This window comes from Muscardinus avellanarius, assembly GCF_963383645.1.
Source record: "Muscardinus avellanarius genome assembly, chromosome: 13".
NCBI classification, from domain to species: domain Eukaryota; kingdom Metazoa; phylum Chordata; class Mammalia; order Rodentia; family Gliridae; genus Muscardinus; species Muscardinus avellanarius.
Genome location: NC_137799.1, coordinates 56,502,982 through 56,521,505, shown reverse-complemented (window position 1 = coordinate 56,521,505; position 18,524 = coordinate 56,502,982). Strand labels below are relative to the sequence as shown.

The following is an 18,524-nucleotide window of genomic DNA, read 5'->3' as shown; positions in this document are numbered from 1 at the left end:
AATACATGGGATTGCATTAAACTCAAGAGCTCTGTTCAGCAAAGGAAGCTATCAAGGACCTCAACAGAAAGCAGACAATAGGAGATTTTTACCAGCTAGTGCTCTGATAGAGGACCAATATCTAGAAGATACAGAGAACTCAAGAAACTCAACATAAAAAAATGAACAACGTAATAAAAAAATGGGCAAGTGAATAAAATAGACATTTCACAAAAGAAGAGATAAATGTATGAAAAATGTTCAACATCACTAGCAAGCGGAGAGATGCAAATCAAAACTACCTTGAGGTTTCACCTAACCCCAATTAGAATGGCAATCATTACAAACACAACAACAATAAATGCTGGCAAGGATGTGGAGAATTAGAAACTCACACAGTGTTGGTGGGATTGCACATTAGTCCAATCACTTTGATAAATAGTGTGGAGGATTCGCAGAAGAATGAGAATAAACCTACCATATGATCCAGCAGTACCACTCCTAGTTATCAACCCAAAAAAATGGAAACCAAACTACTGGACTAATACATATGTATCTTTGTTTATAGCTGCAAAATTTACAATTGCCAAACTATGGAACAGCCAAAATGTCCATCAACAGATGAAGAGATTACAAAACTATGGGATATGTACATGTGGAATTTTACTCAGCTGAAACGAAGAACAAAATTATGTCATTTCCAGGGAAATGGATGGAACTGAAAAACATTATACTAAGTGAGATTAGTCTATCACAAAAGTTAAAAATTATATGTATTCTCTAATATGCAGAATCTAAGGAGAAAACGGGACATAGGAAGGACTTCAGATAAAGGAAGAGAAACCTTGGATAAACAAGGTGACGTGAGGAAGAGGGGAAGAGGGAAACACCTCAATGGACATAATGTACATAACAAACTCATCAAAGTCAATCACTGCGCTGAACATAGGAAGGAGAGAAGTGATACGGAATAGGGTTGGAACTAGGGGAGAGCTCAATGAGTGCTGTGTGTATGTATGCCTATACCACCTGGAACTTCATCAGTTGGAAAAAAAGAACTCTAGATGAAGAAGGAGATCCTATAGAGGAGCAAATAAGGCATCCTAACTGAGGGGATGGGAGGGGGAAGAGGGAAATTCTAAAGCACATGATGTACTAATATCAAAGTCAGTCACTAAGACAAGCATGGGAAGGAGGGTTCAGAAGGGAATGGGGTGAGGATCGGGTATGGGCTAATTAGATGATGTGTGCATGTATGTCTCCACAAGTCTTTTATCCCATTAAGATGTTTGACTACAATGTACCAATAAAAAATTTTAAAAAAAGAATGTAATATGGTATGGTGAAAACACTGTTTAGTTCATCCAAAGATAAAACATAGTTACCATAGAAGAAGACTGAAGATAAAGATTTTTTTTTTTTCTTGAAGCACTGAGATTGGGACCTGGGGCATTGTACCTCCGAGCTACACCCCCAGCCTTGTTTTTTAGACTTTTTATTTTTGAAACAGAACCTCACTGAGTTGCGAAGGTCCTGGCTAAGTAGCTGAGGCTGTCCACGAACCACCATCCTCCAGTCTCAGTCTCCCAAATACTGGGATTACAAGCGTGCGCCACCACACCTGGCTGTGAAAACAGATTTATACAAAAACTTGAACATGAATGTTCATAGAAACTGCTCTTTATAAAAGTGCTTTATAATTTACTATCAGTGGAAAACATCTAAAGGTCCATCTACTGTGGAAGGGAGGGAAAAAAAGCAGTGTACCCATACAGTGGATTATTATCCAAGAATAAAAAGAAATGGAGTACTAACACATACTACCAAATGGATGAAACTTGTAAACATTATGCTTAGTGAAAGAAGCTAGTCACAAACACCACAAATAGTATGATCCTGTGGATATGAAATGTCCAGATAGAAAGTAGGTTTGCCAGCTGGGCATGGTGGCACATGCTTGTAATCCCAGCATTCGGGAGGCTGAGAAAGGAGGATCGCAGTTCACGGACAGCCTCCGCTACTTAGTGATGCCCTCTGCAACTCGGTGAGACCCTGTTTCAAAATAAAGAATAAAAAATAGGGCAGAAGGTATAGCTCGGAGGTCGAATGCCCCTGGGTTCCACCCCCAAACCCGCAAAAAAAAAAAAAAAAAAGAAAGTAGATTTGCCGGTTGGCTAGGGCCAGTAGTGGGACAGTGTCTATAAATGGGCATAAGTATTTTTCTGAAGTAGTAGATATGCTCTAAAATTAGTCCACAGTCATAATTACACAAATCTATAAATATGTTAAAAGTCATTCAGTTACCTGGACATGGTGACGCACGCTTGTAATCCCCGCACTTAGGAGGCAGAGACAGGAGGATCACGCAGGTTTGAAGCCAGTCACTGGCTTAAAAGACCCTGTTTTCAAATAAAAAGTATAAAATAGGTCTGGGAGTGTAGTAGAATTCATAGTTGATTTCAGCAAGATCACTGGATATAAAATCAATATATTCTAATATAAATATGCTAAGACAGTGGGATTCATATTGAACAGAATATGCAAAATAAAAGAATATTATTTAAGTAATATCAAGAATTATGTGGTATTTGAGAATAAAAGATGTATCCCAATTTCAGAGATGTTAAAATGTAAAAAGTATATATCTTAAAATCACTATATTTTTTAAACTACACATATATGGACTAAGTATAAAGACATGTAAGGGAAAAAAGTAAACTGATCAGAGGTATTCATGATGGTGCTTATTTCTAGTCAGTGAGGAGGTAATTACAATACATTGTCCTAGTTGAGTGGTTGATATGTGGGAATTTGTTGTATTTTCATTATTATGTAACTGGGATATTTAAATTATTTCATTAAAATGAAGAACGAAACATACAGATGGAAGTATCCCAAAGAATACTGGAGATGTAACAAATCCTTGCAGCAAGAGAAAATGTTTCATGGAATATCTTCTGTATGGGCAGAAGAGTCAGAGAAGGAAAACAAGAAGTAGAGAAGCTGGAGGAAAAGCAGGAGTGTGATGTAATACAGAAACAAGTGAAACAAAGTGATCAAAATCAGTTAACAATCAACTTGGCCAATAGTGCTAGATGCCATAGCGAGGTTGAAAATAGAAACTGAGCCAGGCTTGGTGGCGCACGCTTGTAATCCCAGCATTTGGAAGGCAGAGAATGGAGCATTGCCGTTCACAGACAGCCTCAGCTATTTAGCGAGGCCCTTCGTGACTCAGTGAAACCCTGTTTCACAAAATAAGAAAGACTAAAAACTAATGCTGGGAGTGTAGCTTGGAGGTAGAATGCCACTGGGTTCCATCCCCAATACCACAAAAAAAGAAAGAAAGAAAAAAAAAAAACAGAATTTGTTGTTGGGCTTTTTTTTTAGAAGGTTTTAAGCAAGATTCTTAATAGCTAGTGATGGAAAGTAGGTTCACAGTAATAAAGATCTATTTGAATCATAGTACTTTATGTAGTTTAAGAGTCAGATAATTATTTGGCTTTAAATAAAGCTTAACAAGAGTGATTACTCTGTTAAATCAAACTTTACTACTTAAGAGAATAAACAGAAGATACTTCTAAATAGAAAATGAAGTCAAGGACAAGGGAAGATCTTGTTTTAAATGGTATCAGTAACTTTCTATCTTCTCAAATTCAAAGATTATGAAGACATATTTTAAAAAGATGTTCACATTTTACTGTTTTGAATCTTAAGAAACTTATGTAGGAATTATAGAAAAACATTGTTTCTCTTGAGAATTTTAGTAGGATATATTCATAAATGATCAACATCATATGAATACTTAGTATTGCTGCTATTAAATTTGTAATGAGTTGTAGGGATTTAGAAATTCCCTGACTAGCTTTCATCCAAGTAATTTATTTGCATGGTGCAAAGTACAGCAAGGAAAAACATGCAGTTAACTATTGACCCTTTCATTAAAATATTTTAATTTCTAAGTGGTAAGATGCTACTCCTATTTAGGGTATATCTAAGAAATGTGTACCTTTTCTGCTAATTTGAGAAAATAAATTTGGAAGTACAAACTGATGTTTAGTCTTTAGGTTTATAACCCCCAAAGTTGGTAATGTTTAATTTAGATTAATATAATAATGCACTATGCCTGTAAACTGATTCAAGTATAATTTAAACAAATTATTGTTTATGTACATGATTTTCAGATGCTTATTAAAAATGTTTTATCTTGAGCCGGGTGTGGTAGCACACAATTGTAATCCCAGCATTTGGGAAGGTGAGACCATAAGATCATGGTGAGGCCTTAGCAATTCAGTGAGATCCTGTTTCAAAAATAAAAACACTAAAACCTAGGCCTGAGCTGGGCGTGGTGGCACACACTTGTAATCCCTGCGCTTGGGAGGCGGAGACAGGAGGATCGCACAGGTTCGAAGCCAGTGGTGCTGGCCTAAGAGACCCTGTTTCCAAATAAAAAAAATATAAAATAGGTGTGGGAGTGTAGCCCGAAGGTAGAAGGGCTTCCAGGAACCCCAGTACCACCAAAAAAAAAAAAAAAAAAAAAGAAAAAGAAAGAAAGAAAAAGAAAAAGTAAAAGAAAAAAAGAAGGTTCTCTGACACATGAGGAATAGATATTTCTATGTTGAATTAGCTAAGTTTAAGCAGGAGGAAGTATAAGGAAAGTGGCAACAAAGGAAGTAATGTAAAAAAGGAAGTATTAGGAAGACATTACTTTTTTTTCTCCTTTGGAGCATCAAATTGCACTACTATCCTCTTTTATCCTGTTCTGGAAAGGAGTCACAATGGAAATACATTTCAGGCTAATGGTCAGTAATATGCATGCTGTATGTATAGGTCAGTGTTGAGGAGGGCTCTGATCTCATAATACCACAGAAACATTGAGAAATTATTTTGGTAGTTATGATGAATTATTCTGGATATACTTTTGGTTCCAAGTATATTTCTCTATATTTAGGATCTGGCTTGTAAGGAGAGCTTTTCTGAGCTTTTCTGGTAACTAGAACTGTGAATTTGAAGTAACAACAAGCCAACAGTTATTTTTGCAATGAATAGACAGATGTCTGTTTGTATCCATGAATACCTGAAAGTCAACTGTGTACATTAATATTCTCAATTTCACCATAATGCTTTTTTTTTTTTTTTGCGGGTTTGGGGATGGAACCCAGAGGCATTTGACCTCCAAGCTACTCCCCCTGCCCAATTTTTTATTCTTTATTTTGAAACAGGGTCTCACCGAGTTGCAGAGGGCATCACTAAGTAGCTGAGGCTGTCCGTGAACAGCGATCCTCCAGTCTCTGCCTCCCAAATGCTGGGAACCATAGTGCATTTTTACCAAACATTTTCCACATAGTTGTAGGAATAGAAGTTGAAGTCATTTAACTTCAGTCCAGTTAAATGCATTGATTTAGTTATTCAGATTATTTTGAAATGCATACTGCTAATATCATGTAGATTATAATTTCCTACACATTCTTATAATATTGAAAATATTAATACAAATTAAAGGGTGCAAGTTAAATGTTACCAGTCTTGGGGTTGCTTTGAGGATTAAACATATTATTAAACTGCTTTGACCAAATTAACATTTAAAATAATTTGGTTTTAAGCTGGGCATGGTGGCACATGCTTGTAATCCCAATACTTGAGAGGCTGAAACAGGAAAAATGTAAATTAGAGGCCAGCCTCAGCTATTTGTGAGGCCCTCCACAACTTAGTGAGACCGAATAAAAAATGGGGCTAGGGGTGTAGCTAGGAGGTAGAATGCCCCTGAGTTTAATTCCCCATAGTACCGCAAAAAATTATTTTTAATATAATAATTTGTTTTTCATGTCAAGAAGTCATATCCAAATATATTTACAAAATATTGATTTCACTGGACATTTTCCAGAACTTAGAGTGCAAGGGTATTAAATTCATTTTACTTTTTGTAAATGTTATTGAGAATAGCTTATCTCTTATCCATATGCAGATACTCATATTTCTCTGATAGAATGTAATTTGAACACATCAAGACAGATTGGCATTTTCAGTATTATAAAAACTGCTTTGTTAATTGCAAACCATATTTAGTATGACCTTATAATAAAGTAGCACCGTAAGTGTCATGCTTTGTCTTTAATGTGTACACGGGAGCTGAGTTCATCTGTACTAGACAACTTTACTTCATGAAAAGAGGTTTTTTTTTTCTTGATAGGCAATTAGCAGTAATTAGGAAGATTCACCTCAATAACATGTCAACATGAGATTATTTTAAAAAGTTGAATGTCAGTGACTTAAAAAAGAAAGTTCTCTGACACAAAGGTATGGCAAGTGAAAAATGAAATGTTAATTTAACTTTTCTGCTTATTATTCATGCACAATATTATTTTGTCATTCAGATGCTATACTGACAGAGTGTAAGGGTGTTAAAATAGTGCTGCTAGAATAAAAAGAGGATTAATCTACCATTGGCCAATTAGCCAAAGGGTACTTAATGGTCTCTAAAGGCTACTGAAGTCTAACTACTAGCAAAAGCATTGGTAAAAAGTCCTCTATATTACCTTCATTTGCTTGACATTTTGTGAAACATACTGTAGGCTTTTACTAACTGCATTTGTCAGAAAACAGTTTATAACTGAATGATGTAGTAACTGATTTTTCATAAGCTATCTTCTTGCACAATTACATCTCTGCCTAAGATACTTTTGTTGTTGGTTTTCAGTTTTTAATTTTTCTCTTGATGGTCTCAAGTATCATAACAAAGAAAAACTCATATTTTAAATTTAAAAATTTATTACTAAGCTTGAGTTATTATCTAACCTATTTATCTTCCTCTAAGTATTTTTATAGAAAATATATGTTGATAACCTAGAAATTAATACCTATGATCCTTCATAACTAAATGGACTCATTTTTATTTTTTATTTTACGGTACTGGGGATAAAGCCCAGAGGCATTTACCTTTGAGCTACAGCCCCAGCCCCATTTTTTATTCTTTATTTAGAAACAGTGTCTCACTGAGTTGCCTTACTAAGTAGCTGAGGCTGGCCGCAGACCACAATCTTCCTGTCTCAGCCTCCCAAATACTGGGATTACAAGCGTATTTTTAGTCTTATGCATAAGCATTTTTAGTCTTATGACTATTTTTAGTCTTATGCATAAACAACATACAGAATTTTATTTTTTTCCATTTTATTCTGTATAGAAATGTTTCAAATAAAAGAATATTGAATCTATCTGTAGGAGGGAGAAATATCACCAAGATTTCTTTTCCTATGGAGTATTTCCTTGTAACATTTGCATAAATATTAAACTAGAAATTTTTCTTTACTTATATTTCTCTCCACTTAAATTCTAGTAAAAATTATGTCAATTATTTCAAAACAATAAAATTTTAATTTGCTGCCTCTACTTAAGAATTAACCAGAAAATTCAGGTTGTAAAAATAAACGAACTTATTCAGCATAAAATGTCCTATGTCATCAGTTCTAAATAGAATTTAAGATTAGATATTTTGGTGAAGTAACTAGAAACAAACCGCTGATAATCAGTAGATGCCTTTCCCACCCCAGATGCCAAACACCCCCAGCCCTATTTTATATTGTTTGTTTGTTTGTTTATTTATTTATTTATTTTGCAGTACTGGGGATGGAACCCAGAGACATTCAGCCTCTGAGCTACCCCCTACTCCTATTTTTATTGTTCTTTACTTTGAAACAGGGTCTCACTGAGTTGCAAAGGGCCTCCCTAAGTAGTAGCTGAGGCTGTTTGGGAACTACAGTCTTCCTGTCTCAGCCTCCGAATGCTGGGATTACAAGCATGTGCCACCATGCCTGGGCTTTTTTTTTTTTTTTTTTTTTTTAATAGGATATTATCACTAAGTGGCTGAGGGCTTTACTAAATAGCTGAGGCTGGCCTTAAACTTGTGATCCTCCTGTATCAGTCTCCCAAGTACTGGGATTACATGAATGTGCCACCACACTCAACTACACCTAACTTTTTATTCTGGTACTGATTGACCTTTTCCATCATTCAGCATCAAAGTTTTGCCTGAGCATAGGCTGGGAAGAGTTCTGCCACCAACCATTTCTCTCAAGGACTTCCCAAAGACTCTGTTGCTATACTATGGCATTCAACCTCATTTTGTCTGATTTTCTGGAATTTATTTGTATATTTTTCACATCCTACTCTCTCAGATAAAATAAAAATCATTATGTTAACTTTTAGTCTAGTAGTGAAAAACATTAGAAAAACTAAACTATCTTTTGATACTGTAGGGTGATTTGTAAAAAAAATGGTGGTTTTCAGAATTAATCTATTAGAAGTGAAGACCTATACAATCCCATTTCTTTCCTGTGGAGCACTGTTCCTAAAACATTTCAGTATTCAAAAGCATTTTCTTTATACAATAAAGGTAACATCTATGTATTCAATATTGAATATTTTATTCTTTCAAGACATCAAAATAAAAAAATATGCCAGGCAGGGTGGCGCATGCTTGTAATCCCAACATTTGGGAGGCTGAGACCAAAGGATTGTGATTTGCAAACAGCTTCAACTACTTAGTGAGGCCCTTTGCAACTCAATGAAACCCTGTTTCAGAAATAAAAAGACTAAAAAATATGGCTGAGGGTGTAGCTCGGAGGTAGAATACCCCTGGGTTCCATCCCCAATACAGAAAAAAAAATCAGAAAATATCTAAAGATATATAGATTTGGGAGTGATTAGAGAAATGATCCTATTTCATTGGGCTTAAAAAATCTTTTTTTCTATTTTCTTGGTATCTTATTTTTTAACATTAACATGTTTACTGGGGGTCCCTAATGGAAAAGAGATGCTCCGTCTCCTCAGGCCTGCTCTTAGTTTACTCATCTGTGTTCTAGAAGACACCCTATCTCACATAAAACAGAAAATTAGGGTAATTATAGGTCTAGACTGAGCATTTGATGCCACTCTAATTTCCAAGACACTTGTGACACTGCATATCAGGGAAAACATGGAATGAAATTGGATCTAGTCATCATTTACCAGAAAGGAATTGAGGGTAGCAACAGTCTTCATAATACTGAACTGTAGTTTATTGTTAAATACTTCTAGACTGTAGATACTTCTGAGTTGTAGACTGATAGCTACCTCATACAAGGATGATAACTTTTACTTGTCACTGTAAACAGAACTAGTGTAGTTTCTACCACGTGGTATATGTGAAAAGAATGAATGATATTGAGTCAGGTTCTGAATCTAGATAACTTCCTCTCCAAGCCTTAAAGAAAATAGCAAGTTGAAGCCCAAAAATAAAAGAAGTTTTTGAATGAACTGTCTTCATAACATGATCTGTACTACAAAGAGGGCTTTTCACTCTTATTATACCTAAGGCGTTATGTTTTAGATACTATGCTAAATACCTAGATGACAAAAGCATAGTCCTCTTTCATGAATTTAAATTTTACTAGTGTTCATGGATGAGGAACATGCACAGAGCTATGGTAGCTTAGAGAATGGAAAAGCTAATTTACTGAAGTAAAAGAAGTAAAGGACAAAGAGTTTTGTGAAGAAGGATATGTTTAATTTCTCTTCTCAATGAGAGATACTTCCGCAGAAGGAAAACTAAGTGTGGCCATTGCTGTCGAAACGACAGACTGGTCTGGGGAAGGGCAAGCAAGTCTAATTTCAGGCAATGTCTGACTGAAACACAAATGGAAGCTAAGTCTTATAAAGCTTTGTCATCCACAGGCATCTGAGATTTGTTCTATTGAATTGAAGAATATCTGAAAGACTTTGAATAACAGATAAATGTTGTTTCTGTAAGTTGTATAAAAAGGAGGATAGAGTTGGGGAGGAAGAGGGCTCTTGGAATATCCTGTTAGTTAATGAGAGTCTGCATTAAAAAACTGAAAGAATGGAGTAAATATGAGAAATCTTGTAGTTGGTTAGACAGAGAATTAATAAATAGGGAGAAAGGTAATTCAAACTGGATGATAACCAAGAAGATTTTCATACTTAAAGAAATTATGAGTTCACTTTTAGATTATTATTATATTTGAGATAGTTCATGAACAAATATTTCATAAAAATCCATAGAACTATGTCTTTAGATGATAAGCTAAAATATAGCCATAGAAATAGTTATTTAACCAAGATATACTGGTTTCTGTGTGTATGGTACTTGAAATTAAACCCAGGGGCATTCTGCCTTTCAGTTTTACCCCCAGCTCTTTTTTATTTTGAAACAGGGTCTTATTAGTTTGCTGAGGGCCTTGCTAAGTTGCTGAGGCTAGCCTCAAACCTGTTATCCTCCTGTCACAGCCTCCCAAGAGCAGGTATTACAAACATGTACCACCATGCCCAGTTCACCAAGGACATAATCTTATATAAAATATATTAAGCCTTAGTTTTGAATCTATGACCCAGAATATATTTTTAACAATATGCACACGCATATACAAATACATATTTAATTATGGATTTATCGGATGCTTTCTAGAAGTTGTATTTAAGTATAGTGTTAATACCTATGTTACTTATATCCCATGTTTATATTACTGTATACTTTAGCTACATCTTTTGCTGTTTCTAATTAGAATTCATAACAAAGATTTTTTTCTCCTCTGAGAGATTTCAGTATAATTTAATCTAATTGTTCCTTATGTTAGACTACCATATTATGAGCTTTTTCAGGATAATAAAATAGTGCTTCAGTTACACTCTTAAGGAGCTTGGAGTTGTTATGCTATTACAGCTTGGTGACATTCTGTTGACTATAGATCAGTGAAGGAACAGGGCTAACATTAATATGCTTTTTTTACACTCTTATAAAAATATTACTAGTATGACATTTAGCAAAATATTTGTTATAAAAAATTCAAATGTTAGGAGCATAGTACAGTGCTACCTCCATATTATAAACAGGATCTGTCAACTATCAACCAAGTATGTAAAACTGAGCCAGTTTGTTTGCATGCTATTTATTTGAACTAAATCCCTAACAAGCCTTGTCTGCTAATTGGACTTAACATTTATGTTGCTAAATGAGAAGTATTTTGGCTGCTATGTAGGATAGTAAGACCTACCCAGTGGAATAAACAACTAACATCTGTTATCCTGTCCTGCTCCAGCTTGGCTTTTACCAAGTTAAGTACATCAGCCCTGAAGTCAAAGTTATCAAATTCGTGAGTCTCTGGCTCATTCATGTATATGAGAAGGCAAAGAAAGGATGCATCATAAGTAAAAACTAGCCAACCAAAAGATGAGTACAGCCGGTTTACATCCCTTTACTTTATAAGTCCTGCAATCTTAAGCAAATGCTAATAGAGGTTAGAATTTTTGCAAAAATTTAGTAGCTGTTTTATAATTAAATTATTTTCTTCAGCATCATTCTACCTGTGAGATTTTATGCTGACAGTTGTTTGTTACCGGCGGGTTCAGTCCTGTGGGGGGCAAGTCCACTAGCGGTCGGGGGCCTCAGAAAGATGGGACAAAAGGCAGGCGACGTTCTGCAGATTCTTATCTGCAGTGGTTCTTTCCCCTCTATGAATTCCTTAAGTTTTTAGTTACGATGCTTTGGAAAAGAACCTGAGGTGGACAAAGGCTTCTTGAGCCAATGACACTTTATTATGAAAACCCCAAGAAATTTATACCCTTCCCCAGTAAAGTTAAGAGAAAAAGGGGGGAGGTCTTTCAGCTGGCTGTTGGCCCTCGAAGAACTAACTTCTGTTCCTCTCCAAGGTCCCAAGGTCTTGTAGATAAGCAGTTGCAGGTGGCAGCCTCCCAGAATAGTCAAGGCTTGGGAGCTTCTCGGGGAATCTTCTTTAACTTTTTCTGGAACTTTTCCATCTTTTGGGCTCAGTTCATATAGCAAGTGTGGGGAGATGTGGTGATTCAGGTGGATGTGATGGAGTTTCTTCAGGTGTTGGCATCTTATCTTCTAAATCTGAAAGCTTAAGCATACTCACAACACAGTTTGGCAGACAAAATACCACAAACAACACCACAAGGTTCTTAGTTTTAATTGTTAGATGTATTTTCTTAACTGCTGAGCACTCTTCTTTAGACAACAAGCCTATTAAAAGAATCCACTTCCCTGTCACAAACTCTCTGCAGCCTGCTTCTAACTTTCTAATTCCTTTCTTTCCCAGTTGGGACTTTCTTATGATAAGCTCTTCTTCATGCAAAAATGCTTTTCTTACTCTTACGGTATTTCTTTTCCTTCATACATATATATTTAAAATGTCTGTCCTTTATTTTGTAATATTTATTTCTAATTATGCGGCCAGTTTTTCTATCTCCTGGAATGCTCACACTGAAGTAAAAGTTAACAGTCTTTTTCTTTGGGTCTATTGTATTTGGGCAGCTAAGTTGTTTCTTTAAGGTCACACACAAAGTTTTTCTCTGTCTCTAGGCAGGATTTGCCGGAGTTAACGATGAAGGTCGGAGGCCATTTGTGATTGCTGCAGCTGGGGTGCTTATCACAGTACCTGAATTCTGGCCAGTTTCTCATTATTGTTGAGTAGAGCCAAGGACGTTTAGACAAATTATTAGAGAGTTTATTTCCACGGACTCAGTTTCTTTTTATAGTTCTAATTTCACATCACTGGAGCAATTCGTGTAGAAAGTTAAAAGGAATAATAGTGAAGGGTATCTAAAAGTGGGGGGTACTTTGGCCAGAGACGACACCTCCTTCTCGGGGCGTTTTTGCCGATTTAACTATGTGGAGTGGGGTCTCAACACTTAGATGCCGAGGCAGCAGGATGTCTTGGCAGTTGTTAAAGTAATTGTCATTAATTTTGTATTTATATTTCTTTTCTTTCTTTTTTTTTTTAAAGAAGCTAACTTTGGATTTGGCTGAACTTCGAAAAGAAAAAGAAGATTTACTAAAGAAATTGGAGTCCTCATCTGAAATCACAAGTTTGGCAGAAGAAGTTTCCCGGGTAACAGCTCCACAGATTCACATAACATCACTGGGTCCTTCAAGGAGCATGGATCTGGAAATGAAGCAATTGCAGTGTAAACTAAAGGTGATTTTAAAGATTATGAAGCATGAAAACATGTATTAAGTTACTGCATCCTCTAAGACATGTTTATGTCAATTCTAATTTATCCTAATAAAGTAAATTATGGCATATATCATCCAAAAAAATTAGGAATATCACATTTGACTTTATCACTCAGTTTTAGCCTGGTAGATTCTTCTCTGGTAACTCATGGTACTATTATCTGGAAAAAAAATTTACCAGACACCATGAAATCTTAACTTAGAAACTAATGGAAATTAACTGCTGGCTCTGCTCCAGTACTCACCTCCTCTCTGCTCTGCATATGTTATGGTTCCCCAATAAAGCACCTATGTTAAAAACATGGTCTCCAGTGCCACGTGCTTCAGAGGTGGCACATAGTTGGAGGGAGTGGCACTGGAGGTATGGACCAGGACTGCCTCTATCCTTGGATTCTTCCTGTCTTCCCTATCTCTGCATCTAACTACTTGGCTGCCATGAGTTGAACATCCATCCTCCCCCATGCCCTGCCGCCATGATGCTTCTTCCTCACAGCCAGACAACCATAGACTGCACCTCTTAAGCTTACAGAAATAAACCTTTCCTCCTCTAAGTTCATCTTATAAGGTTTTTTTTTTTTGTCACAGCAATGAAAAAATCTAAATAAAATAGAATGCCTCCCCCTATCTGAACAGAATTCTTTCAAGCATAATAATATATCAATATACATCAAAGTACTCTTCTCTACACAAGTGATACTATTTTAATTTGGTTATTGTTGGTTGGAGATGGGGAGGAAGAAAATGGAGGGAAGGAGAAGAAACAAAAGTCAAAGATGGGTTGGATTAATATATTTCAGCATGTTAAAACTGAGGAGTGTCCCTTTTACTTATAAAGAATTATATCTATGTCCAGGTAAAGCTGTCAACAGCTGAAAAGTGAGGCTGATTTTAGTTTAAGAAACAGGATGCATGAATTGTTTTGTGTGTGTGTGTCGTACTAGGGTGGGGGGAACCCAGGGGCTTTTCTACCTCTGGGCTATCCTCCCAGACCTATTTTATACTTTATTTGGAAACAGGATCTCAGTAAGTACCACCAAAAAAGAAATGGAATTACTGTTCAAAAGGTATTAGAATATTGACTTGTCAAACAGACTCGAGTTATTTTAAATCCCAAATTTGATATTTTAGAGCAAGATTATGAATAGAATAAAATGAAATAAAATTTAAAGTAAGTGAGTATATCATTTTAAATATTTTGCTTTCTTAGTAAAAATTCATTATAAATCTGGCATTGATTGAGATCCTTCTGGCATTGATGAGTACTATCAGAAGTGAAATTACACATATACTTTGCACCAATAACATTTCATAAGCTTAAATACCATATATAATATTAGAAATGTGATAAAAATTATTGTGTAAATTTGGGGCATGTATCTTCTCTTAAAAGATATTCTCAGCTCTGAAAAGTACAATAAAAGGTATAAATTAAACACACTAGCAAGTATTTTACACTGTGATTTTACAGTGATTTTACACTCAGTGATTTTACACTGAGATACACTTTTATCTTTGAATTCACAATTCTGTGATTATTTTATTAAAAACTTTTAATGATCTCATAATTTTTATTTACAAGATAAAATAGAATGTTAGATCTAATATTATCTAACCTGTTACATTTTTATTTTTTATTTTTATTTTTTTGCGGGACTGAGGATTGAACCCAGGGGCATTCTACCTCCAAGCTACACCCCCAGTCCTATTTTATTTTTAATTTTGAAACATGTTCTCATTAACTTGTGGATGACCTTAGTAAATAGCTGAGACTGGCCACGAACTTGCAATCCTCCTGTTTCAGTCTCCCAAGTACTGAATGATGGTTTACTTACTTGATTTTACCTGCTACAAATGGTCTGCTTGCAATTAGGAATAAAATAAACAAGTGGTCTAACATTTTGAGTAAAACCAAATCTATGTGAATGTGAGTTATTTTCATTATTTTTCTATATAGTTTGTTTGTATGTTTGTTTTGCAGTACTGAGGATGGAACTCAGGGACCTTGTACCTCTGAGCTGCACCCCAGCCCTATTTTTAGTCTTTTTATTTATTTATTTTTTACTTATTTATTTATTTTTGGCGGTTCTGGGGTTCCTGGAAACCCTTCTACCTCCAGGCTACACTCCCAGACCTATTTTATATTTATATCCGGCCTGTCTTTTTATTTTTGAAACAGGGTCTCACTGAATTGTGATGGGCCTTACTAAGTAGCTGAGGCTCTCTGCAAACTGAGATCCTCCAGTCTCAACTTCCAGAATGCTGGGATTACAAGTGTGTACCACCACACCTGGCTGTAAGTTTTTTTACTTATAGAAAAATCCCTCTTAGTTTGGAGCATGGAAAAGTGAGACATGAGAATTTCTAAAGCAGTTTAGTTTGTCTATATCTAATCTGAAGTCCCTAAACACTGACCAGGCTGTGTAGAGACAAAAAGGATAAATGCTTATTTGTATTATGTTAGTGGGGATTAAACCTAGGTGTGCTCTACCAGTGAGATACATCCTAGCCCTTTTTATTTTATTTTTTAATTTTATTTATTTATTTATTTTTTGGTTGTACTGGGGGTGGAACCCAGAGGCTTTCTACCTCCGGACTATACGCCCAGACCCATTTTATATTTTATTTGGAAACAGGGTCTCACTAAGTTGCTTAGAGCCTCACTAACTAGCTAAGGCTGGCTTCGAACCTGCGCGATCCTCCTCTCTCAGCCTCCCAAGCGCAGTGTGCGCCACCACACCCGGCTTATTTTATTTATTTTTATTTTTTTATTTTTATTTATTTTTAATTTTTTTATTGGTGCACTGTATTCATAGATCATAGTGGGATACAAAAAAACTTTTGTAGACATACGTGCACACATCGCCCAGTTAGCCCCTACCCGATCCCCACTCCATTCCCTCCCCATCTCTCCTTCCCATGCTTGGCTTAGTGGTTGACATCTAGTATTATAGCAATTTATCCAAAATTAAAAATGATAATCTCACATAACAGTTTCATTTGTCTGATACCAAGCTTTTGATAACCTAAAGATAACATTTCAATATTTCTTTTTGCTTTCTTTCTTACCAGAGAATATATTTTTCTTTTTTTTTAGGCGAAACTATCATATATTTATATATTTATTTTTCAGAAAAAATCTATCCTAATATGGAATATGGACTCTAGATACCCAAAACGATCTCGAAAAAGAACAAAGCTAGAAGATGTATATTTTCTGATTTCAAAACATATAAAACTACAATAATTGAAACAGTGTAGTACTGTTCTAAAGGCAGATATACAAACCATTGGAGTTAAATAAAAGCCTAGAGCTAAATTCTTCCATATATTGTCAAGTTATTTTTGACAAGGTTTCCACGTACATTTGGTGGAGGAAATAATAATCTTTTAATTAAATATTGTTGAAAAATAATAATTACATGAAAAAGAATAAAATTGGACCCTTACCTAATCCCATATACAAATATTAACTCAAAATAGATATAAGACCTAAATATAAATCTTAAGACTATAAACTTTTAGAAGAAAATCTGGGTCATAAAACCTCACAACATTGAAATTGGCAGTGATTTCTTGGATATGATTTCAATGGCACAGGCAACAAAAGGGTAAACAAACTCCCTAAAAAATAAAAAAATTATTGTATATCCAAAGACAATGTAAACAGAGTTAAAAGTTACTGATAGAATGGGATAAAATATTTCCAAGTGCTATATCTGAAGGTATATTAATATTCCAACTAGAAATCCTAAAAATTAACAACAATAAAAGCATACAATATAATTTAGAGATAGGTAATAGACTAACATAAATAATGAATCTCCACAGATAACTAGTCTTAGTTGTCTGTTGGATGGAAAATCTTGTTTCTCTCCCTCCCCGTCCCTTCCTCCCTTATTTGGCTTAGTGATTGACTTCGATATGTTTAAGTACATTATGTTTTTATGTTTTTTAGAGATTTTCCTCTTCCCCCCTCCTTTCTCCTCCTTTAGGTTGTCTTATTTGCTCCTCTATAGGATTTCCTCTTTCAAGAGTTCCTCCTATGACCCATTTCTCCCTAACTCTCACATATTAGGGAAAGCATCTGATTTCTTATTTTTTGTGACTGACTAATCTCACTTAGCATTTTATTTTTATTTTGAATCTGAGTCTTACTAAGTGGCTGAAGCTGCCTTGGAACCCATGATCCTTCTGTCACAGCCTCCCAAGTACAGAGATTATAGGTGTGTACCACCACACCTATCATTGTTTCCTGTTTCAGTATATAAATTTTCTTAGAAGAAATTTAAATACATAATATTCTCTAGAATAAAAATATCTTTTTCAATATTGTATGAGTTTGCTAGTGCCGCCATAAGAAAATACCATGACTTAGGTGGCTTGAAAACAAACATTTATTTTCTCACATTTCTGGAGCTAGAAATCCGACATTAGAGTTTCAGAGGTAAACCAGGAGTGGTGGCCCATGCTTGTAATCCAGCATTCAGAGGCTGAAACAGGAGGATCGCAGTTCAAGGACAGCCTCAGCTACTATTTAGTGAGGTCCTTTGCAACTCAGTGAGACCCTGTTTCAAAATTAAGAATAAAAAAATAGAACTGAGGTTGTAGCAGCTCGGAGGAAGAATGTCCCTCGGTTCCATCCCCAGTACTGGAAAAAAAAAAAAAAAAAAAAGTTTCAGAGGTTTTGTTTTGTTTTGTTTTTTGTCATTGTGTTGTTTCCTGAGTCCTCTTGATGTGTAGAGAGCTGTCTTCTCCCTTTGTCTTCATTTGATCTTTGTGCATCTCAATGACCTAACTTTTTGTTTAAGGGACCACCCTAAAACCTCACTTTATTTTAATTATCTATGTAACATCCATGTCTCCAAATACAGTCATGTGCAAGGTATGTGGGCTTAGGTGAGGACGTTAGCCAATGAAGTTTAGGGGTATACAGTTTAGTTCATGATAGATATAAAACCATTAATACATTGATTATCTAAGAAGTAACTAATTTTCTTATTTTATGATGTTTTTATGCCTGTTGAGACAAAACACCTGAGATTTAATCACGTCTTAGCCACTAACTTTTTGTGGGTCCTGATCAAGAACATGATTTAACCTTTCTATTTCTTTTAGAAAGGTTTTTGAGGCTCAAATGAAATGGCCACCAAACTTAAAGAGTTGGGCAAAAGTATCAAGCTAGCATTGTGTTATTCACTATAATTCAATAATCTCTCAATTACTCAGAAGTCAGAGGTATAGAATTGTCACATAAAATAGCCTTAAGCCTAAAAAAAAGAATCAAAAACAGCTATGTTAAATCCACTTAATTTATTTCATTGAATATATTATCAGACTTTAATTACTGCCTATTATCTTTTATTTTAGATAAATGTCTAATTTTGTTTCCCTTTGTAACAGAAAACACTTTAAAATCATCAAATTAGAAATATGCAGATTAAGGAGCAGAATTTTGACAGAAGCAGAAAAATTAGAACCAGCAGACTGACAAAGAGGAAAAGAAATGTGAAATGTTAATATA

At 35.2% G+C, this 18,524-nt stretch overlaps 1 protein-coding gene across 3 annotated transcripts in view; it reads left to right on the top strand.

The window, feature by feature from the left end:
• The window catches only part of CNTLN (centlein), a gene marked incomplete at both ends in the record, with an annotated part of 264,859 nt that overhangs the window by 207,371 nt on the left and 38,964 nt on the right, over positions 1-18,524 (top strand). For all 3 annotated transcript variants that reach the window (XM_080708552.1, XM_080708551.1, XM_080708550.1), the window contains one exon: positions 12,774-12,965. In XM_080708552.1, coding sequence (XP_080564678.1) covers positions 12,774-12,965 — 192 coding nt within the window. The remainder of the gene's footprint in view (positions 1-12,773; positions 12,966-18,524) is intronic.